The following is a 23945-nucleotide window of genomic DNA, read 5'->3' on the forward strand; positions in this document are numbered from 1 at the left end:
TCTTATGGCATTCACAGTTAGTACTAGTTTTGAAAAGGGCAAAAGTGAGTGAGTGATTGAAAGGGGTGTTCTCTGATTTTGTGTGGGAAATTGTTTCAATTGATTGTCACCAGCAAGACTGAAGCAAATAAATTGTGAGCAGAGGACTGGTTCTTTACAAAATGCATCTAAAAACTAATGCTATTGTAAGGGTTTATGAAATAGCATATAAAACTTATTCATCTCCAAAACACTTCTAAATTTAATTTTGTGAAGTCTAATTATTGTACAAATTTGTTAATGAAATTTACACAAAAGGTCTGCTCTAATTTTGAAGAATGTAAATGTTTTAAAAGGATAATTATTTCTCAATTATTCATAGCATATCAAGCCAAGTTGTGAAATGTTGATCATGTCTAGTTGAATAAAGACTTAATGGGTGAGATTGTGTTGGAATATTTGTGTTAACCTTAAGAAGGGATAATAATGAGAACATCTGTGATTAAAAAGGACAAGTATATTGTGATTCAGTTAAGTAATTAAACTGATTACTTAAAGCATCCAGCCATCCATTGAATTAGGAAGGTGGCAAGTTGAATTTTGCATGCCTTCGGTTTACAAAAAGTCTTACCTCTAAGAATGATGTGAAGCCTGATGCACTAATCCTATTCTTGGTACAGTTACTTTAATCATGCCTGGTCCGTTTTCTAAACTATAGCTTGGTTTCAGTTTGTTTTGAAGAGTCTGAAGCACAGAAACAGGCAATTTTGTCGAACATGCCTTGACTAGTAAAAATGCTCCATAGAGAAGGCCCTTTCCATCCCTTTTCCATTGATCCTGTCAACATCTCCTCCTATTCCTTTCTCCCTCACGTACTGACCCAGCATAACCTGTAAATTGCCCAATTTCTTTTTCACATGAATGCTTATTTGTGTACATTGAAATTTATTCTGTTTTCTTTCTGAATGTTTCATTAGGTCTCTTCTATGGCCAGGAAGGTAGTAGAGGCTGGAAACTTATAGAACGTTTAAAAATATTTGGAAAGGTACTTCAAATATCATAACATTCAAGAATAGGGGACAAGTGTAGGAAATTGGGATTAGTCATAGTTGTATTGGTGCAGACTCAATGGGCTCAAGGGCCTTTTCTGCACTGCGTGAATCTATGAAACTCTGAAACATTATCTCATCGTCTGTCCTGTTAAGAATCCTGTACTTCAATAAGATTATCTCTCCTTCTTTGAAAATCCAATAAATATACACCCAAGCTGCTCAATATTTCCTCCTAAGGTAATCCCTTCACCTCAGGAATCAGCCTAATGAACCTTTCTCTGAAGTGCTTCCAATGGCAATTGTTTTGTCCACTCACCTAAACTATCTGAGCCCCAGCACTGCTCCCAGCACTAATTACAATTATCAACCTGATAATGATCCACTTATTCCGACCCTCTGTTCTCTGTTTGTTAGCCAATCCTCGACCGTACTAATGTATCACCTCCAACATCATAAGCTATTATCTTCTGCTGTTGTCTTTTAATGTGGCACCTTATCAAATGTTTTCTTTGAAATTTGTACTTAATAACTTTATGTCCTCTAAGTTGTCTCATAAAATTATCAAACACAATTTCCTATTCTGTCTGAAGAGGCATGTAGTGTTGCAATCTAGTGCTCCAAACCTCTTTTATTTGCCACCATATAATCAGATACAATTGCCCTATTCTAACAACTCAAAAAACAGAGTTTTATGTATTTGGTTATGAGTGTAGGATTGCACATCTTCCAAACTTGGTCTTCATGTTTCACACATCTCAGTAGTTGAACTTTCCTCAATTTATTCTGAAAGTCAACAAGTCACTGCACTTAATGAAGGCTCAATGTGTGCCTTTTGTTTCAGCTGGACAAAGGAACTGAAATATATCAGCCATGTATCTGGGTTTTTTGGGGGGAGTGAAAGTAGACCTTGCAATCCAACAGAGCACATGAAAAGATGAGTTGGGAAAAAGAGTAGGCCATTTGGGTCCTTGAGCCTTTTTCACATTCAAAACGTTTATGACTAATCTTTCTCCACGTTACTCTGACAACCTTTCACCCCTTTGCTTGTTAAGCATCTATCAACCTTTTAAAACATTCAAACACTCTGCTTTCACTGTCCGTTTTAAGGGAGAGTTTCAAAGACACGTGACTCTTGGTGAGAAAAGGATTCTCTTTTCTGTTTGTCCTAAATGGATTACCCATGATTTTTAACTTATGATTTCATGTCACACAGATGTGACATCTGCAATCCAACTCGTCCATGCCATCCTAAATTAACCTAGTCCCACTTGCCCCACATTTAGCCTATATCCCTCTAACTCCTGAGTCAGCATGGTTTTGGTAGGGGTAGGTCATACCTCACAAGCCTTACTGGGTTCTTTGAGGATGTGATGAGACAAATTGATGAAGGTCGAGCAGTGGATGTGGTGGAAATGGCTTTCAGTAAGGCATTTGATAAGGTTCCCCACGATAGGCTCATTCAGAAGGTTAGGCGATATGGGACAAAGGAAAATTTAGCTGTCTGGATCCAGAATTGGCTGTCTGAAAGAAGACAGCAAGTAATAGTTAATGGAAAATATTCTGCCTGGAGGTCGGTGACCACTGATGTCCCACAGGGATCTGTTCTTGGGCCTCTGCTCTTTGTAGTTTTTACAAATGACTTGAATGAAGAATTAGAAGGGTGGGTTAGTAAGTTTGCCAATGAGAAAAAGGTCAGTGATGTTGGAGGTAGTGTCAAAGGCTGTTGCAGACTACAAGACATTGACAGGATGCAGAGCTGGGCTGAGAAGTGGCAGATGGAGTTTCACCTGGAAAAGCGTGAAGTGATTCATTTTGGAAGGTCAAATTTGAATGCTGAATACAGGGTTCAAGACAGGATTCTTGGCAGTGTAGAGGGACAGTGGGATCTTGACCCCTCAAAGTTGCCACCCAGATTGATAGGGTTGTTAATAAGGTATAAGATGTTTTCGCTTTCATTAACAGGGGGATTGAATTTAAGAGCAACGAGTTTTTGCTGCAGCTCTCCAAAACCCTGGTTAGACCACACTTGAAATATAGTGTTCAGTTCTGGTCGTCTCATTGTAGGAAGCATGTAGATGCTTTAGAGAGAGAGCCGAGGAGATTTTCAGGATGCTGCCTGGATTGGAAGGCTTGTCTTATGACGAGAGGTTGAATGAGGTAAGGCTTTTCACAATGGAGAGATGAAGGAAGAGAGGTGACTTGATAGAGGTGTACGAGATAATGAAAGGCATAGATAGAGTAGATAGTCAGACACTTTTCCCCACGGCAGAAATGTTCGTCATGAGGTGGCATAATTTTAAGGTGATTGCAGAAAGGTATAGGGGGCGATGTCAGAGGTAGGTTCTTTACACAGAGAGTGCTGGGTGGGTGGAATGCACTACCAGTAGTGGTAGTAGAGTCAGAGACATTAGGGACATTAAAGCAACTCTTGGATAGGCACATGGACAGTAGTAAATTGAGGAGTGTGTAGCTTAGCTTAAAAATGTGTTGCTGGAAAAGCGCAGCAGGTTAGGCAGCATCAAAGGAGAAGGGGAATCGATGTTTCGGGCATAAGCCAGTGTGTAGCTTAGGTTGATCTTAGTTTAAGATAAATGCTTAGCATAACATCATGAACCAAAGGGCCTGTACTGATATTGGTCTAAACCCTTCCTATTCATGTACCCATCCAGATGCCTTTGAAATGATGTAATTATACCAGTCTCCACCAGCTCCTCCGGCAGCTTATTCCACACGTATACCACTTTTTCTGTGAAAAAAGAATGCTCTTTATATCCCTTTCAAATATTTCCCCACTCACTTTAACCCAGTAGTCCTGTAGTTTTGGACTCTCTCCCACCCCCCCACCTCCCCCGCCCCCACCCCAGGGAAAAGACCTAATCTATTTACCCTGTCCATAATTTTATAAATCTCTATCAGGTCACCCCTCAGCCTCCCGTGCACCAGGGACTTCTAGATTTTCTTTCACAAGAGTAAACATCCTTTCCACATCCTCCCTGTCAAGAACCTTCAGAATTGTATAGGTTTTAATCCTTATAGCATACAAATATAGCCTGCACAATCTTTCCTCATCAGACAACCCACCTAATTCAGGCATTAGTCCAGAGATCTTTCTCAGGCTGCTTCCTAAACATATACATCCTACCTGAAATAAGGAGTCTAATAGTGTACTCAGCACTTCAGATGCGATCTCACTATTGCCCTGTATGACTGAAGCATCCCGTCCCTAAATTTGTATTCCATTCCCCTTTGCAATAATAAAATAAGTTTAGCTTTCTGAATAACCTGCTGTATCCGTATATGAATCCTTTTCAATTCATTCATCGAAACATCCCGATACCTCCCCAACTCAGAGCTCTGCAATCTCTCACCATTTAGATAATATGCTTCATTTTTATTCTTTTTGCTAAAATGGGTAATTTCAAATTTTCCTACTAGTTCTTTGCTCACTTATTTAGTTTATTTAGAGACTCAAACATAGAAAATAGGAGTTGGAGTAGGACATTTCAAGCTTTTGGGCCTGTTTCACATTCAACAAGTTCACAACTGAACATCAAAATCAATCCCCTGTTCCAGCTTTCACTCCATACCCTTTGATCCCTTTTATCCCTTTATATAGATCTCCTTCTAGAAAATAATCAATGTTTTAGCATCAACTGCTTTCTGTGACAGAGACTTCCATGGACTCATCATTCTCCGGATAAAGAAATTTCTTCCCATGTCAGTCCCAATGACATAGTCCTGTACACTTAAACTGTACTCCCTGCCTCTGGACTCCTAGGTGATCAGGAATATCGTTGCTGACCTAATCTAGGCCTGTTAGAATGTTTTGGTTTCTGTGAGGGATCCCACTCTCATTCTAAATTGCATTAAATATAGTCCTGACTGATCCCATCTGTCTTTATACATCAGTCCTGTCGTTCAGGAATCAGTCTGATGAACCTTTGTTGCTCCCTCTGTAGCCAGAACATCCTTTCTCAGATAAGGAGACTACAACTGCATTCAATACTCCGGTGTGGTCTCACAAAGACCTTATATAATTGCAGCAAGACATCCCTACTCCTGGACTCCAATCCTCTCATTATGAAGGCTAACATACCATTTGCCTGTTGCACCTGCGATACTTATGTTCAGCGACTGTGTACAAGAACATTCTGATCTCGTTGCACCTTGACCTTTCCAAATCAGTCACTGTTGAGATTGACAGTCTGCCTTCCTGTTTTTGCCGCCAAAATGAATATTTATCGAGGTTGTACTTCAAATGCCAAGCATTTGCTCACTCACTCAACTTGTCCAAACCACAATGAAACATCTCTGCATCCTCTACAGCTCACCCTCCCACTCAACTTTCTATCATCTGCAAACTTGGAGATATTACATTTAGTTCCCTCATCTAAATATTTAATATATATTATTTGATATATGCACATCTGGCCCACCAAAATGTTAATTTGTCTCTGATTGAGACATAGTCTTGCCTGCTGATTTTAAAAGGGCAGTTCACTGTGACAATGTATCAAAATTAAAATGCTGGGTTAATGCTGTTGCAAGTTTAACTTTGGCACTAAATTAATATTATGTTAACAATACTTAAAATAGATATGAACTGGGACCAATGCACTGTCATGAATCTTCCACCTCTCAGAAAAAGGCTTGGCTGGTTGCTTTATGTTGCTCACGAATGAGTAAAGCCATCAGTTTAAGACAATGGTGTTGATTGCCTACACAAGGAAGACAAAGGCCACATAATGACAGTTATCAGCTGTTGTAATTGCTGTAGTGATATATTGTGTGAGAAGAAAGTCAATGGATGTTTAAGGAATATAAATGCTGAAGTGAATGATGAATGGATCACATCAAGAAAGTGCCTACCATAACAGAGAAGGAGCAATACATGTAACACATTAACACATTAAGACTATTTTTGTAGGATCACATTGGATGAAAAATTCTAAACAAAAAAGTTTGCAAAAAGAACATCTTGGGAGAAAATTACAATGCTTAAAATATTAAAAATGTTTTAAATTAATTTAAATGTAATAATAGATACAAATTTATAATGTCTTTAATTAGCAAATGAAAATTTGTTTTACAGGTTAAGAGGTCACCAACTGAATTACTAACTCTGTTCATGCTCCACAGTTGCTGTCAAATGTGTGAAATATTTTCAGCATTTTCTAATTTTTATTTCAGGTTTCCAGCAACTGTTATATTTTGCTTTTTGTACCCGCTGCTTCACAGATGAGTTTTGAGGAAATTAATACATTCTAATAAAATAATTTAATGTGATTCTCACCTTGCTTTTCACAGTCCCCATTGGGCAAGTCCTGTTGGTCAAATTAAGCTTTGTATTTTCTCTCTCTCAGTAAAAGCATTCAATAAAGGCAAAGTTTCTTCTGCCAGCAAAAGATGTCACAAAAATAGTCCTGATAAAACAGACCATCCAGCCATTCTTAACTAATTTATCTAGAAATACAAACCTCCACTACAAATCCCAGCAATTTCTTAAATGTTTCTAGGGTTCATGTACCTTCTCTGGAAATTCATTCCACGTGTTAGACAGACAATATAGTAATCCATACCAACTCCTGCAAATCTGGTGCATCAAGCATCAGAGTGGAAGTTTTTTTTTGCAATCTGTGAAGGTGATTTGATGTAACCAAGTAAAAAGTGTGGGGAAAATAACAATAAAAGGGGGGAATAAAAAAATGGGTATTTATCAACTAATAGGAACTTTACTGGGTATAAAAACTGTAATATTTACTGGCATGATCAGGGTACTTTAGTTCTAGTGAAACATGTTCCACAATAAGGAATTACTTTCGGGCAGTTTATTTTATGCAGTACTAAAAGAGACAGCGTTAATGGTATTCTGCATCTGTAATTTGGTAAAACCAGCAATTTAAGCATCCACTTCAAAATGAGATGTGCGAGAACGACGTTAAAATAAACAGAGATCTTAAAACTAATAGAATGTATTCAATTTAATATGTTCCTTTACCTATTAATCATTTACCAGAAGCAACTTATTATTTTACAAAGGAGCAACCATCGTAGAAGACAACAAAAGGATTCGGTAATACACAGATTCAATGCTTACCTAAGACTACAGCGAGAATTGTGCCCATGAGCAACCAGTTCCTCCTCAACACCGCTCTAAAATCACATCTTTTTAAGGAATTCTTCCCCATGTTTGTTTGTTGGTTTAAATTCAAAGAAACAGATTAAAAATACATGTGTGCATGCACACACACACACACATTCACACACATAAACACCAAACACAGTGCTGAAGTCAGTGCGAAATGCTGCTGCCTTCACTTCACTGCACTGGGTTCCGTCACTGCAGACAAATCCATACTCGAGCAGCTACATGCACTCAGTTGTAACTAAGTACCACCCCTTCTGAATGCAGTGAGAGCAACCGAACAATGGCTACCGTTAAAACATAGAACAATTTTTATTTCAAAACAAATGGACAGTCCATCGTTTAACCATGCATTCAGCACACAGTGAAGATTCTGCTCTGATAGAATCCAGTCTTCAATCACTGCCATAAAAATTCTCATGTAAATTTCATTGTAAATCATAAAATTAAAATTATTTATATTAAATGAAAAAGGGTCCTTTTAAAAGGAAAATGTGATTTATTTCCTTACTATAATGTATTTGTTTAAAAAAAAGTAAGCTGTTTATGGACCCAACATAACATTTTTGTGAATTATCAATGTTGAGAAAATTTTATGAAATATATTTGAAATAAGAGTGAAAATGATCTCAAGCCTGTTTAAATAAATACAGCACTGTACAGTGAAGTTGATTGCGTATTTCAGCTAAAATGTGGGAATCTCTCTCAGAATCAACTTTAAACCTCGAGTTTGTTTTTATTCAAAATTATATTGTTTTGTCCCTCTCATGCCAAAGGCAAAATTTCCATTAAATCATTATTGTGAATTACAGTTTATGTGTGAGGGTGTGACATATCAAAGATTGACCCACCTAGCCTTAACGAAAGCTTTCTGAGAGAACGACTAATTTTGAAAATGTTACTTTTTATTAAATGTCAGTAGGTTTCAAAATAGCAATGAATTTCATTTCTAAAGCACCCAAGCTCATAGCATTTAGCCATCTATCACAGAAGCAAGCATCAGAAAGTGGTTCAACAAAGAAAAGTTACTTGGTATAATGATAAACATCGAACAGATATTACAGTGGTAAAGATCTTGCCTTCTTATCAGAAGCTGAAACATTCTAAATTACCGGACTGGCAGTCAATGCCCTTCTTTGCTTCAGTTGGACAGTTCTCAGTCTGGTTTTGAGATTATAGGGAAGTACTACTGGAAATATTAATGGTACATAACAATAGAATGCATCACTAATGCAAAAAACAGCAGCCATGTTCAGAGATACTGGAGTGACATTCAGCTGTCAAAAGAAGGTAAATGTGGGTCTGTGCAAGGCATTAAATCTCTTAGAGGTGATACGTGCTTCGGATCCCAACATTGTCTTGGTTTCATCTATACTAACTGCTGTGTACATACCACCTCAGGCAAAGGTTGAGGAAGCTCTGGATGTGCTGTACTCCACCACTAACACCCTGGAGACAGAACTCCCCGAGGCCCTGTTTATTGTAACTGGCGATTTCAATCAAGCCAATCTAAGGAAGATATTGCCCAAGTACCATGGAATATTATCTGCCCCACCAGGGGCCTGAACATTTTAGACTACTGATACACCACTGTGAAAGATGCCTACCACTCCATCGCCTCATTTTGGGAACTCCGACCACAATGCCGTGTTCTTTCTCCCGGCTTACAGAGAAAAGCTCAGGCAGGAGACCCCCTCGTGGATACAGGTCCAGTGCTGGTTGAAGGAGGTAGAGGATCAACTCCGGTGCTGTCTGGAATCGGCTGATTGGGTCGTGTTCAAACAGGCCGCAGGTACCTTGGACGAGTACGCCACCACCGTCACAGACTTTATCAGCAAGTGTGTGGAGGACTGCACACCGAGGAAGTCAATCCGGGTGTTCCCCAGCAGGAAACCCTGGATGGATCAGGACATACAGAACCTGCTAAAAACCAGGCGTGAGGCCTTCAGATCAGGAGACCCACTCAAATATAAGGAATCAAAGTATGATCCTCGCAGAGCCATTAAGACAGCCAAGGACCAATACCGATCCAAACTAGAGACCCCGACAGACACCCGGCGACTATGGCAAGGACTGAATGACATCACAGGTTCAAAACAGAAACAGTGCAATTTGGCGAACCTATCCCAACACCATGGATGGCATGGTGGCTCAGTGGTTAGCACTGCTGCCTCAAACCACCAGGGTCCCAGGTTCAACGCTAGCCTTGGGTGACTATCTGTGTGGAGCTTTGCATATTTTCTCCGAGTCTGTGTGGGTTTCCTCCCACAGTCCAAAGATGTGTAGGTCAGGTAAATTGTTCATAGTGTTAGGTGTGTTAGTCAGAGGGAAATGGGTCTGGGTGGGTTACTCTTCAGATGGTTGGTGTGGACTTGTTGGCCCGAAGGGCCTGTTTCCATACTGTAGGGAATCTTAAAAAAACAGTCACTGCATCAGAGGTCAGATCAGTTTTCCTTCATATGAATCCAAGGAAAACGATGGTACCAGGCTGTGCACTCAGAGTATGTGCATGTCAACTGGCAGAGGTCTTCTTGGACATCTTTAACCTCTCCCTGCAACAGGCCATTGTCCCTGTCTGTTCCAAGAAGCCAACATCACCGCTGTGCCCAAGAAAGCTCATGCAGCATGTCTCAATGACTACCACCCAGTGGCCCTAACTTCGGTGGTCATGAAGTGATTTGAAAGGCTGGTCATGGCATTAATCAACACCAGCCTCTCCACTACTGTGGGCGGCACGGTGGCACAGTGGTTAGCACTGCTGCCTCACAGCGCCTGAAGACCCGGGTTCAATTCCCGACTCAGGCGACTGACTGTGTGGAGTTTGCACGTTCTCCCCGTGTCTGCGTGGGTTTCCTCCTGGTGCTCCGGTTTCCTCCCACAGTCCAAAGATGTGCGGGTCAGGTGAATTGGCCATGCTAAATTGCCCGTAGTGTTAGGTAAGGGGTAATGTAGGGGTATGGGTGGGTTTCGCTTCGGCGGGTCGGTGTGGACTTGTTGGGCCGAAGGGCCTGTTTCCACACTGTAAGTCTAATCTAATCTACTCTTGACCCACTCCAATTTGCCAATTGGACCAATGGATCCACATCAGATGCTATAGAACTTGCCCTCCATTCCTCCCGAGAACATCTTGGCACCTACTCATTGACTACAGTTCAGCCTTCAACATTATTATCCCCTCGAGACTGACCACTAAACTTAGCGATCTTGGACTCAGGCCCACGATCTGCAAATGGATCCTCAGTTTCCTGACCAACAGGCCACAATCAGTGAAGATTGGGGACAATATTTCAATATCACTAACACTCAACACTGGAACCCCCAAGGGGTCCATATTCAGCCCCATACTGTACTCGCTGTATGCCCATGACTGCATCACCAAATACCAGACTAATGCCATTTACAAGTTCGCTGATGACACCACCATAGTCAGTCGACTCTTAGATGGTGAAGAAACAGACTACAGGTAGGAGATGGAAGTTCTGGAAAAATGTTGTGCGGAGAACAACATAACTCTCAATGTCGGCAAAACCAAGGCACTCATTATTGACTTTCAGCGGGATGTTACTCGTGCCCCCCTACACATTAACAGCACAGAGGTGGAACGAGTGGAGAGTTTCATGCTCCTTGGAGTGGTCATCCACAACAAGTTTTCTTAGACTCTTCATGTGGACATACTGGTTACAAAGGCCCAACAACGTCTCTTTTTCCTTAGGCAGCTGAGGAAATTTGGCATGATGGTGAATACCCGTGCCAACATTTATAGGTGCACCATCGAGAGCATTCTGTCTGGATGTATCACTACCTGGTGTAAAAAATGAGGTCTGCAGATGCTGGAGATCACAGTTGAAAATGTGTTGCTGGTTAAAGCACAGCAGGTCAGGCAGCATCCAAGGAATAGGAAATTCAACGTTTCGGGCATAAGCGCTTCATCAGGAATGAGGAGAGGGTGCCAGGCAGGCTAAGATAAAAGGTAGGGAGGAGGGACTTGGGGGACGGGCGATGGAGATGTGATAGGTGGAAGGAGGTCAAGGTGAGGGTGATAGGCCGGAGTGGGGTGGGGGCGGAGAGGTTAGGAAGAAGATTGCAGGTTAGGAGGGCGGTGCTGAGTTGAGGGAACCGACTGAGACAAGGTGGGGCGAGGGGAAATGAGGAAACTGGAGAAATCTGAGTTCATCCCTTGTGGTTGGAGGGTTCCCAGGCGGAAGATGAGGCGTTCTTCCTCCAACCGTCGTGTTGTTATGTTTTGCCAGTGGAGGAGTCCAATGACCTGCATGTCCTCGGTGGAGTGGGAGGGAGAGTTAAAGTTGCAAATGTGTTGCTGGTCAAAGCACAGCAGGCCAGGCAGCATCTCAGGAATAGAGAATTCGACGTTTCGAGCATAAGCCCTTCATCAGGAATGAGGAGAGGGAGAGTTAAAGTGTTGAGCCACGGGGTGGTTGGGTTGGTTGGTCCGGGCGACACTTTAACTCTCCCTCCCACTCCACCGAGGACATGCAGGTCCTTGGACTCCTCCACCGGCAAAACATAACAACATGACGGTTGGAGGAAGAACGCCTCATCTTCAGCCTGGGAACCCTCCAACCACAAGGGATGAACTCAGATTTCTCCAGTTTCCTCATTTCCCCTCCCCCCACCTTGTCTCAGTCGGTTCCCTCAACTCAGCACCGCCCTCCTAACCTGCAATCTTCTTCCTAACCTCTCCGCCCCCACCCCACTCCGGCCTATCACCCTCACCTTGACCTCCTTCCACCTATCACATCTCCATCGCCCGTCCCCCAAGTCCCTCCTCCCTACCTTTTATCTTAGCCTGCCTGGCACCCTCTCCTCATTCCTGATGAAGGGCTTATGCCCGAAACGTCGAATTTCCTATTCCTTGGATGCTGCCTGACCTGCTGTGCTTTCACTACCTGGTGTGGCAACTATACCATTCAATATCGGAGACGATTACAGAGAGTGGTGAACTCAGCCCAAACAATCACAAAGGCCAACCTCCCATCTATAGAATCCATCTACCAGGCCCACTGTCAAGGAAAGGCTGCCAGCATTCTCAAAGATTCATCCGGCAACATGGTGGCTCAGTGGTTAGCACTGCTGCCTCACAGTGCCAGGGTCCTGGGCTCAATTCCCACCTGTCTGTGTGGAGTTTGCACATTCTCCCTGTGTTTGCATGGGTTTCCTCTGGGTGCTCTGGTTTCCTCCAACAATCCAAAGATGTGCAGGTCAGGTAAAATGGCCATGCTAAATTGCCCACAGAGTTAGGTACGTTAGTCAGAGGTAAATATAGGGGAATGGGTTTGGGTAGGTTTCTCTTCGGAGGGGCAGTGTGGACTTGTTGGACTGAAAGGCCTGTTTCCACACTGTAGAGAATCTAATCTAATCATCCCACCCTGGCAATGTTTTCCTAAATCCATTACATCGGGGAGAAGGTACAGAAACCTGAACACATATACCAGCTGGTTTTGCAATAGTTTCTACCCAACTGTCATTAGACTACTGAATGGACTCACAAACTCTTAACATTCATTTGTACCTGTGTTTTTGTTTTTGCTGCTCTTTACCTATTATTTGCAATCTATGCTACTTAACTCTGTGATCTGCCTGTATTGCTCGCAAGACAAAACTTTTCACTGTGCCTCCGCACACGTGACAATCAATTCAACTCATCTGGTGTTGCAGCCAAGCAGGGACCTCCCTTAGACATTCTGAGATCTGGTCAATGTTGTCCAATGGATTCAGAGTCAAGAAGGAGGAAATATATCTTTCTCTATCAACTTGTTCAGAGGTGTTAGTACACTTTTCTGAGGCAGGTCAGACTTGAAATTAACCCTCCTGGCTCAGTGATAGACACTGCCACTGCACCACAAGGTCCCATCCATGGAGCTGTTGGGTAAGTCATTAAATTATTTAAATAGGTCTTTAACTCCGAGGTAACCATACTGTCTTTAACAACCAGTGCACCTACATTCTGAACTTGTAGCAAATCACCATGGTCAAGTGAGCAAATGTGTAGAAAGAAGTATTAGATTAGACTTACAGTGTGGAAACAGGCCCTTTGGCCCAACAAGTCCACACCGACCCGCCGAAGCGAAACCCACCCATACCCCTACATTTACCCCTACCTAACACTACGGGCAATTTAGCATGGCCAATTCACCTGACCCGCACATCTTTGGACTGTGGGAGGAAACCGGAGCACCCAGAGGAAACCCACGCAGACACGGGGAGAACGTGCAAACTCCACACAGTCAGTCGCCTGAGTTGGGAATTGAACCCGGGTCTCAGGCGCTGTGAGGCAGCAGTGCTAACCACTGTGCCACCCACGAAGAAGTACTTCTTCAGTGGAACGGAAACAAATGTATAATTTGTAAAAGGGATATTAAACAGTGAGGAGGCAATGGTCTGGTTGTATTCTTGTGAGAATATTATTACAGAGGCTTAATTTTGTTGAAATGAAATTTGAATCCTGCCACAACAGATGGTGGCATTTCAATTCAATCATATATTGACAAATCAGGAATCTGAAGATGACCTGGAAACCATTGCTGTTTCTCAGAAAAATCTATCTGGTTCGTTAATGTTGTTTAGGAAAGAGCTTTCCCATCCTTTGTTGATCTTGACCAATGTGTGATTCCAGACCCACAACAATGTGGTAGGGATGGGCAATGAATGCTGACCAAACCATTGATGCCCACATCCCGTGAACTATTTTTTCAAAAATGAGGTGAGGACCTGAAGGCAAGCAGCCATCATAACTAAATAGAAAAAATTAAGTACTGAATTAAAACTGGCACCTCATTTTTAAATATGCCTGATCTATACCTGACATGCCCTCCTGCACTCTTCATTCAACTAAGATTAGTTCTGTGGCTCAAAAGCAATGAGAGACGGGGTCATGTTAGGCTACAAACCTGGAATGAGTTGAACTCGGCTGCTGTTGATGGCTGGTAGCGCATCATAGAAGCCCAATTTCAACATGCTAGATCTGAATCTAGCCCATTTAGAATGCTGACTGTGATAGACAACATGATGGAGGGTATATTCAGTGTAAAACTGGGACGTTGTTTTCACAAGGACTATGCATGGTCACTCTTACCAAAACTGTCATGGTTCTATTGTGACAGGCAGACTGGTGAAGGTTACATTGTGGTTGTGCTGGCACTATCACTGCCTGCCTCAGGCCCAGCTTGTCCTCCAGCACTCAGTCCAATCTTCATCAGTGGTACTAGACTTGATAATACACATTTATGACCTCCTCTCCCCACCAAGAGTATATTCTTTATTCTTGTCACCATTAGTGCATCCTCCATGTGATGTTAATATGGAGGATTAATATTTACCACCCATAACTTTCCGTTAGCTGATTAATCATACAGTCATAGAGATGTACAGGATGGAAACAGACCCTTTGGTCCAACCCGTCCATGCTGACCAGATATCCCAACCCAATCTACACCATCTGCCAGCACCTGGCCCATATCCCTCCAAACCCTTCCTTTATTTATATCCATCCAAATGCCTCTTAAATGTTTCAATTGTATCAGCCTCCACCACTTCCTCTGGCAGTTCATTCCATACACATACCACCCTCTGTGAAGAAGTTGCCCCTTAGGTCTCTTTTATCTTTCCCCTCTCACCCTAAACCTATGCCCTCTAGTTCTGGACTCCCCCATCCCAGGGAAGAGACTTTGTCTATTTATTCTATCCATGCCCCTCATAATTTTGTAAACCTCTATAAGGTCACTCCTCAGCCTCCGACGCTCCAGGGAAACAGCCCCAGCCTGTTCAGCCTCTCCCCGTAGCTCACATCCTCTAACCCTGGCAACATCCTTGTAAATCTTTTCTGAAACCTTTCAAGTTTCACAACATCTTTCCGATAGGAACGAGACCAGAATTGCACGCAATATTCCAACAGTGGCCTAACCAATGTCCTGTACTGCTGCAGCATGACCTCAATACTCTGACCAATAAAAGAAAGCATACAAAATGTCTTCTTCACTATCCTATCTACCTGCGGCTCCACTGTCAAGGAGCTATGAATCTGCACTCCAAGGTTTCTTAGTTCAGCAGCACTCTCTAGGACCTTACCATTAAGTGTATACATCCTGCTAAGATTTGCTTTCCCAAAATGCAGCACCTCGCATTTATCTGAATTAAACTCCATCTGCCACTTCTCAGCCCATTGGCCCATCTGGTCAAGATCCTGTTGTAATCTGTGGTAACCCTCTTCCCTCTTCACTGCACCTCCAACTTTGGTATCATCTGCAAACTTACTAACTGTACCTTTTATGCTCGCATCCAAATCATTTATGTAAATGACGAAAAGTAGAGGACCCAGCACCGATCCTTGTGGCACTCCACTGGTCACAGACCTCCAGTCTGAGAAACAACCCTCCACCACCACCCTCTGTCTTCTACCTTTGAACCAGTTCTGTATCCAAATGACTAGTTATCCCTGTATTCCATGAGCTCTAACCTTGCTAATCAGTCTCCCATGGGGAAGTTTGTCAAACACATTACTGAAGTCCATATAGATTACATCTACCGCTCTGCCCTCATTAATCCTCTTTGTTACTTCTTCAAAAAACTTAAACAAGTTTGTGAGACATGATTTCCCATGCACAAAGCCATGTTGACTATCCCTAATCAGTCCTTGCCTTTCCAAATACATGTATGACCTGTCCCTCAGGATTCCCTCCAACAACGGCCCACCACCACAGAGGGTTTTCTTGCTTAAGTTTGACCTGTTGCCATTAAGTTTCATGGGTCCACAATTAATATTAAGGACTCCTAAGGCATCTCCCTCCTGGCTCTGCACCACAGTGCTAGCAACTCTGCTGGGACTGGCTTGTTATCGTGACAGGACATACACAAGGATAGTAGTGGTGGTGGTGGTGGTGGTGTCTCAGGCAAAGGCTGTATGATATGATTCTGTGCGTGTGACTGTCAAGTTGTTGCTTGACTGGCCCATGGTCCAATTCTCTCAATTCTTCCACAAGGCCCCCAAACATGAAGAACAGAAAATGACTATAAACCAAGAGTTCATGGGGTTGCATGGAAAGTGATCTTGTGGATTTATATGCACAAATCATTGAAGTGGCAGGGTAGATTGTGTAATACTTTAGGAAAGCATATAGATCATAAGCTTTATAATTTGTTGTTTTTGTACTCGATATATGATGAACATTTGTAAAATGCTGGTTTGACCTAAAACAAGCTTTTGTTTCTGTTTTGGACATTTTCTCTGGCTAGGCTTCGAACTCACTGGGTGCAGAAAAGATTTATGGGAATGGTTCCAGGAAAGAGGGACCTCAGGGATTTTGTCAAAGGCAGAAGTTGTGGTGGTCTACTTCAAAAGAGAAAGTTGAGAAATAACTTGGTTGAGGTAGGTGGCACAGTGGCTCAGTGGTTACCACTGCTGTCTCAAGGGCCTGGGTTCAATTCTAGCTTTAGGCAACTGTCTGTGTGGAATTTGCACATTTTTCCTACCCCCAACCCGGGGGTGTGGGTTTCCTCTGGGGTGCTCTAGTTTCCTCCCACAATCCAAAGATGTGCACTTTATGTGAATTGGCCATGCTAAATTGCCCGTAATGTTTAGGGACGTGTAGGTTAGGTGCATTGTTCAGTGGTAAATGCAGGATAATAGAGTTGGGGAATAGGTCTGGATGGGTTACTCTTTGAAGGGTCAGCATGGATTTATTGGGTGGAAGGGCCTGCTTCCATACTGTAGGGATTTGTGGATTCTAAGACATTAAATGCCATGAGTGTTCTGAGTTAAAAATCACACAACACCAGGTTATAGTCCAACAGGTTTATTTGGAAGTACTAGCTTTCAGAGCACTGCTTCTTTACCAGGTAGCTGTGGAACAGGATCATAAGACACAGAATTTATAGCAAAAGATTGCAGCATGCAACTGAAACGATATATTGAACAAACCTAGATTGCTGTTAAGCCTTTCATCTTTTAGATTGGGTTGCAGGTTTCTGTACATGAATATGTCAATCCCAGAACTTCTTTCAACTCACATTCTCGAGGTAACTTAAGGTTTTATAAAAAAAAGTGACATCTCAGGTCAGTGCATTAAAGATGTGAGTTTAGAGTCTGTCTGTATCACAATCTTGAGTCAGACTGATTCTATTTCCAAAGTAGGAATTTATAACGTGCTCCATGCATTGACCGCCTTCATTGACTGCCTACAGATTGTGTGCTTTTTGAACAAAATAGAATGTACCTGCAATTACAATTCTGCAAATGCAAATTCACCCCCTAGACTTATATGCACACATACATAATTGCAGATATTCCACCCCAGTCCAATACTGGCATCTCCACATCATGAGTGTTCTGGACCAGGGCTGTCCACTGATTTCTTGTGTGGAGCCACATTTCCATTTTCTCTCACTCGGTGAGTCAGTGAGCAATTTTCAGAAACATGATATGATACAACAGTGAATGTCATATTTTAAAAATAATCATAAGCCAAAAAGGAAGGGTTAGGAGGGATATGAGCAGGGTGCTGGCAGATGGAACTAGATTGGGGTCAGGTATCTGGTCGGCATGGAAGAGTTGGACCGAAGGGTCTGTTTCCGTGTTGTACATCCCTATGACTCTATGACTATAAATAGACCATTTAAAAAGATACGTAATTAATTTTAAACAGACCAAACACAGAAGAGTAACAACTTCTAACTGATGAAGCAACTCTTTGCAGAATTTTCCCTCAGTATTTGGAACACCAGTTGTGGATCAAACAGGATTCCTTTCTGAGCTACCTTCAGGGCCACAGTCTGCCGTGGACAAGCCTGGTCAAAAGCACTTTGAGAAATTGCTCCCACTTATGGAAGGATCAAGAGCAAAGGACATTTATTTTAGGGTGATTGGTAAAAAAAAAATCAGCAGTCCCATGAGAGAAATCTTTTCCACACACTGAATTGTTCAGATCTGCAATTCATTGCTTGAGACTGTAGCAAAGATATGTTCAATTATTGCTTTCCAATTGGAACTGGATAAACACCCAAAGAGAAAAATATTGCAGGTTTAAGGGAACAGGGGAGGAGGTCCAGTTAAATTGCTCTTGGAGAGATCTGGATCCTTGTAGGGCCAAATGCCCTCTGTGTGCTGTGGCCATTCGCAATTATCTGATCATTTAAACCACTCAAGCTCATTTTTGCTTGTGGTCGGTTGGTTTTGGAGGTTTTAACAATGTCCTATTAAAAAGTTTTAATGTTTCTTACATCCTTTCTTTCTCCCTTCTCACTTTTAATTCTTTTCCACATTTTTGGTACAATGCATCTTATTTGACAGGAATCACCTCCTTCTCCTTTTTCCCGCCGTTAATTTCTCAATCAATAGACAACATAGACGATAAGTGCAGGAGTAGGCCATTCAGCCCTTCAAGCCAGCACCACCATTCATTATGATCATGGCTGATTATCCACGCCAGATTGGTTAAGAGGGTAGATTTCTTGTTCCTGCAATGTATTATGGTTCCACTTGCTGTTTTCCTCTTCTGATTATCTTTAGCTCTCAATTCCAGCAAGTTGTAACAAAAAGTGTCTTCAAGCTGAACGGTATGGGAAAACTAATGTCATGAGGTGCTCCATCCTAGCAAGACCCAGTCAATGAACAGAAACAAAACCGATGACATTACCTAATTTACCTTGTATAAGTCAATGATTCAAGAACATACTTCATGCTTTTTAAAGATTGTATTGCAATGTTGTGAGTGCTCAGTGGACTCACTTCATGTTCAATAAAGTTTCACTAGGAAAATGGACAAACAAGACACAAACCAACTTCTTGGCAAACTGAATTCCCAACATTTCACTCAGCTCTATTGAATACATTGTGGTGAACATTCAGCTAATAATAGTGCTTACTACATGTGCCTTGCAGCACATGACATTGACTGACAAATGGTTGCGTGCTGAGCTAGAGTCTACATGGCTAATTTCATGCTGACTTAGATGGGCTTGTCAGAGCTTGCTGACATAGTTAATGCTAAAACCCTGACTATCTGAAAAATTGAAATCTCTTTTTATGAAGATAAAATGTATACATGCTGGAACTTTGAAATCTGACTTCATCTTGCTTAGCCACAAAATAAATATGACAACTTATGCCACCTCACAACCAACCACAACAATTAATTATTGTTGACTGCTTTATTTTCTGATATTTATGGTGTCTAATCAAATCTGTGCTTAAACCTTCTGTATGTTAACTAACGTTCTACCATTTTTCCTTGGTGAATGGATAGATCTTTCTGCTTTGCCCACAGTGACTCTCTGGAAGTTTACTGTGGCTGCTAATGTTAAATTGAATCTTAGAATTGCTGAGTTTAATAATCATGTGCATAAAAATTGCTGAGACCTTTGCTTCCACTTGCACATAAGTTTCAAGTTTCAATTTTGTCTGATGCGTTCATTTTGTCACTATGTTGACACTAAATCCTTCATAGTCTATATAACAATGTGCAAGGATTGCTTTTTTGGGATAGAAAGGTTATGCTACATTAAAATGGTTGTCTTCTATAGGAATGGCACTGCTCAGTGGTGCAAGGAGCACGCGGACAAGAAACTCATGTTATCACTGAAGAATTCTTCATTGGTTCAAGCAGCACTGGTTTCTGAACAGGTTCCAATTCGGGGTCCGGTTGCAAGTTGATATAAACAAAATTGAGGACAATATAAAATAGCCATTCATAAGTACAGGAAATACTTGCATGTTGGATCTTTACAATCAAGCTCCTGTATGGAATCATTTTGATCAGTGTGAACATTCCTAAGGTCAGACGTTTCAAAGTCGGGAGCCCTGTACTTTAAGATGCATGAGAGTAAAGAGTGGAAAGAGTTTGAATTTTAAGAACCTGAAGCAATACAAAAGCTGCCTCAATCAGTTGGCAAGTGCTTAGTGATATGCATCTAAGAAGGTTGGAACAAAGTTGCCTGTTGATTAACATTTCGGGGAGGAGTAGCATTTTTCTCATAGAGCAGCTCAAATCTAGCTGGGAAAAAATAAAAAAGATTCTGAAGTTCAGACAATGATGTGACTTGGAAAAGGAATGGTTGCAACAGCTTGATGAATAATTTCATTATATTTCAAAAAATAAGCCCTATGCGCTGTGTAACGACCACATCATTTGATTTTACTTTACGTTTGATTGTGGACTCAGTTGAGAAAAAAAGACTGTGTTTTACAACAGGACAGGGGAGGGAATTTCTGGACTTTAAAAAACTCTCTCTTCCTCTCTCTCACTAGTTGGTGTAAGCTGTTGCTACTAACAGATAACAGACAAGACTTGAAAACGTTCTGAACCTCATCATGCCCATTTCAAAGGATCTTCCTCCGCCATTTCAACCACCGTCAACCACAGCTTTCCATCTGCTCCACTGTCAGCATTGTCCAGGAACCATTCCTTTTGGGACACCCTGGGTCATACCTCCATCATTTCTAACACTTTTTCACACCCCTGAGGCACCTGTCCATGCAATCACAGAAGATAGAACACTTGCCTGTTCATTTCACCCTGCTCCCTATCCAAGGCCCCAAACATACCTTCCAGATGAAGTAGCATTTCATGTGTACTTCTTTCAATCTATCATCATCATCATCATCATCACTGGTGGCCCCGTGTAGACAGGGATGACTCTGTTCCATTCTCAGGGTAAGTCTGTGAATGGCTGTACAGTCCAAAAGAGGCTTCCCCAGAATCTAATACACTGGGGGCAGAAGGTGGTCATGGACACGGGTGGGTGGGCTGTTGGTATGATAACACACTCCTTACGTTGTTTTCTCCTTGCTTCTGCTTTTTCCCGATATCATGTCTGGATTTCCCGGATGCTTCTCCTCCACTTTGGATGAACGTGGGCCAGTGATTCCCAGGTGTCAGTGGGAATGCCACACTTCACCAGCGAGGCTTTGAGGGTATCCCTGAGGTGCTTCCTCTGTCAACCTGGAGCTTGCGTGCCATTTCAGAGCTGGGAGTCAGGCACCTGCTTGGGGAGTCTCAGTCACGAGATGGCGTGCCTAGCCCTTCGCAACTGATCAGGGGGATGGGGTGGGGAGGTGGTCAGTGTCTCGATGCTGGGGATGTCGGCCTGCTTGAGGATACTGGTGTCAGTGTGTCTGTCTTCCCATGTGGGCATCTTACAGCCTCAGTTTCAGAGCTAATCCCCTAGTGTCTGTCCTCCATTTTACTAACATTCTCTCTGTCTCTCTTTCTTCACCACTATCCCTATCCACCCATGCCATTCTCAACAGAGTTGTGTGTTTCTTTTACTTTCCACTCAGTGAAGAGAACTCATTTTCACCTCTCCATGCCTTAATTTGCACGCATTTTATATTCCTATTTGTTATTTATCCTAATTGGCAACCCCTTTGTCTTTTACACTGGGTCTCCACACGATGTATTCCTCCGGCTCCTTCTCCATCTATCTCAAAAACAGAAATAAATACCATTTCCAATCTTTTACAGTTCTAGCAAAGAGTAGTGTCAGACTTAATACATCAACTCTACTTCTCTCTTCTCAGACCTGCTGAGTTTCTGCAGTTTTTTCCTGCATTTATGCCAGTTATTAGAAGCCAGAAATACAGGCAGTGACTGGCTCCTATTGTTTGAAAGAAATAGAGTAGATTGGACATTGATTTATTGTCTTTTTTTCTCTATTGTTTTATGTGCTGACTCATAAAAAGCTGACATATTCAACAAGCCGATTAATCTCAATCCTTACATCTCATTGGTTGAGCAGATGGAACCATGTTCTGGTAACTGCATATTTGCTGTGAGTTCGTTATTCTGAGGCCAAAAATATCCCTCTTACTGAATCCTTGTTGCAAGGAGATGGGACACACTGGTCATCTTTCAGAAATAGCCACCATGCCCTGCCAAAATAAAGTATGGTTTATTTGCAATGTCTCTCTGATCCATTTTTGTACTTCTGAATCCTATTTATATGCCTCTGTAGGACACCATCCTCAAATCTGACTTTAGCTTTTCTGCTTCTCATTACTATGAATGTACGTTCTTCTTCAAAGACAAACTTAAGTCAATTTTTTTTTGACTGTCACGTTTGTTCAGTGTATTAAATGGTTAAATACTAACTGCCTCCAAGTAGCTGCTCAAATTATGACAACTTCAAACAAATAGGACATCATGTATTTTCAAAAAAATTTTATTCCTCTTTTATGTGTTTGGTTTCAGGAGAATGGTCCTGAGGTAATTAAAAATTGTATTGGATCACAGAAAGAAAATAGGATAATAAATTGCAGCAAGTATTTACACTACTGCTGAGTAAACCAATAACAAATTCAAACATTATTACTTATGAGTGTTCTTGCTGTTGTTGGTGTATTTAACATATAGCAACAGTGCAAGGGATTTATTTATTAACCAGTGAAATTAAAGTGGATGCCAACCTGATACATTTTGAACTTTAGAAGACTTCACCACAGGATTTGCACCTTTTGGAGCCTTTCTCCTGTCCTTCCACACATTTATATTCAAGAGGACTGAAGTATAAGGATGCATAGCTCATACTGCAATTATATAAAACCCTGGTCAGATCCCACTTGGAACACTATGAGCAGATTTGAGTACCACTCCTTTAGGAAGGATATATTGGCCTTGGAGGAAGTATAATGTAAGCTTAAAAGTCTAGACTTCCAGGGTTAAGCTATGAGAAAAGATTAGACAAATTAGCCTGTTTTCTCTAAACTTTAGAAGGCTAAGAGGTGATTTGTTTAAAGTTTTCAAGACACTAACAGGAAAAGACAGGCAGGTAAAGATTAATTATTTCAACTGGATGGAGATTCCAGAACTAGGGGACATAGTCTGGGAATTAAGGCCAGACCGTTCAGGAGAGATGTTCGGAAGCACTTTTACCCACAAAGGGGTGTAGATGTTTGGAACTCTCTTCCATAAATGGCAGTTGGTGCTGGATCAGTTGTTACTTTTAAATTTGAGATGATGTGGAGGAGCCGGTATTGGACTAGGGTGGACAAAGTTAAAAATCACGCAATACCAGGTTTTAATTGAACAGGTTTATTTGGAGACACTAGCTTTCGGAGTACCACTCCTTCATGGTGACACTCATCGTGAAGCCCGTGCTTCCAAATAATCCTGCTGGACTAAAACCTGGCATTGTATGATTTTTGACTTTAAATTTGAGACACACCCATAATGTCCCAACTAACATTGTGAGTTCAGAGACTTGATTAATATGCTGCATGTGGGAAGACCTAGCAATTGAACTCATGCTGTGGAAGGTTGGATTTTGGTCCAACTTGGCCCCTGCTTGCATACCTTCTGCTGCAATGAAGAGTCCAAAATGTAATGAAAGTCAGGCAAAGTCCATACTGGTCAGAGATTGGACCACATTTCCTTGCAATGAAGACAAAATGTACTCCTTTATGTTTAGATTAGATTAGATTAGATTAGATTCCCTACAGTGTGGAAACAGGCCCTTCGGCCCAACCAATCCACACCGACCCTTCGAAGAGCAACCCACCCAGACCCATTCCCCTACATTTACCCCTGACACTACGGGGAATTTAGCATGGCCAATTCACCTAATCTGCATATAGAGTCATAGAGTCATAGAGATGTACAGTATGGAAACAGACCCTTTGGTCCAACCTGTCCATGCCGACCAGATATCCCAACCTAATCTAGTCTCACCTGCCAGTACCCGGCCCATATCCCTCCAAACCCTTCCTATTCATATACACATCCAAATGCCCCTTAAATGTTGCAATTGTACCAGCCTCCACC

At 41.9% G+C, this 23945-nt stretch overlaps 1 protein-coding gene across 1 annotated transcript in view; it reads right to left on the bottom strand.

Moving 5' to 3' along the window:
• slc1a1 (solute carrier family 1 member 1) overlaps nt 1-7211 on the bottom strand; it is a 66858-nt gene extending 59647 nt beyond the window's left edge. The window contains exon 1 of the mRNA XM_060846777.1: nt 7129-7211. Within this exon, the coding sequence (XP_060702760.1) occupies nt 7129-7156 (28 nt within the window). The 5' untranslated portion in view covers nt 7157-7211. The remainder of the gene's footprint in view (nt 1-7128) is intronic.
• Nucleotides 7212-23945: the final 16734 nt, after the last annotated feature.

This window comes from Hemiscyllium ocellatum, chromosome 2 (genome assembly GCF_020745735.1).
Source record: "Hemiscyllium ocellatum isolate sHemOce1 chromosome 2, sHemOce1.pat.X.cur, whole genome shotgun sequence".
NCBI lineage: Eukaryota > Metazoa > Chordata > Chondrichthyes > Orectolobiformes > Hemiscylliidae > Hemiscyllium > Hemiscyllium ocellatum.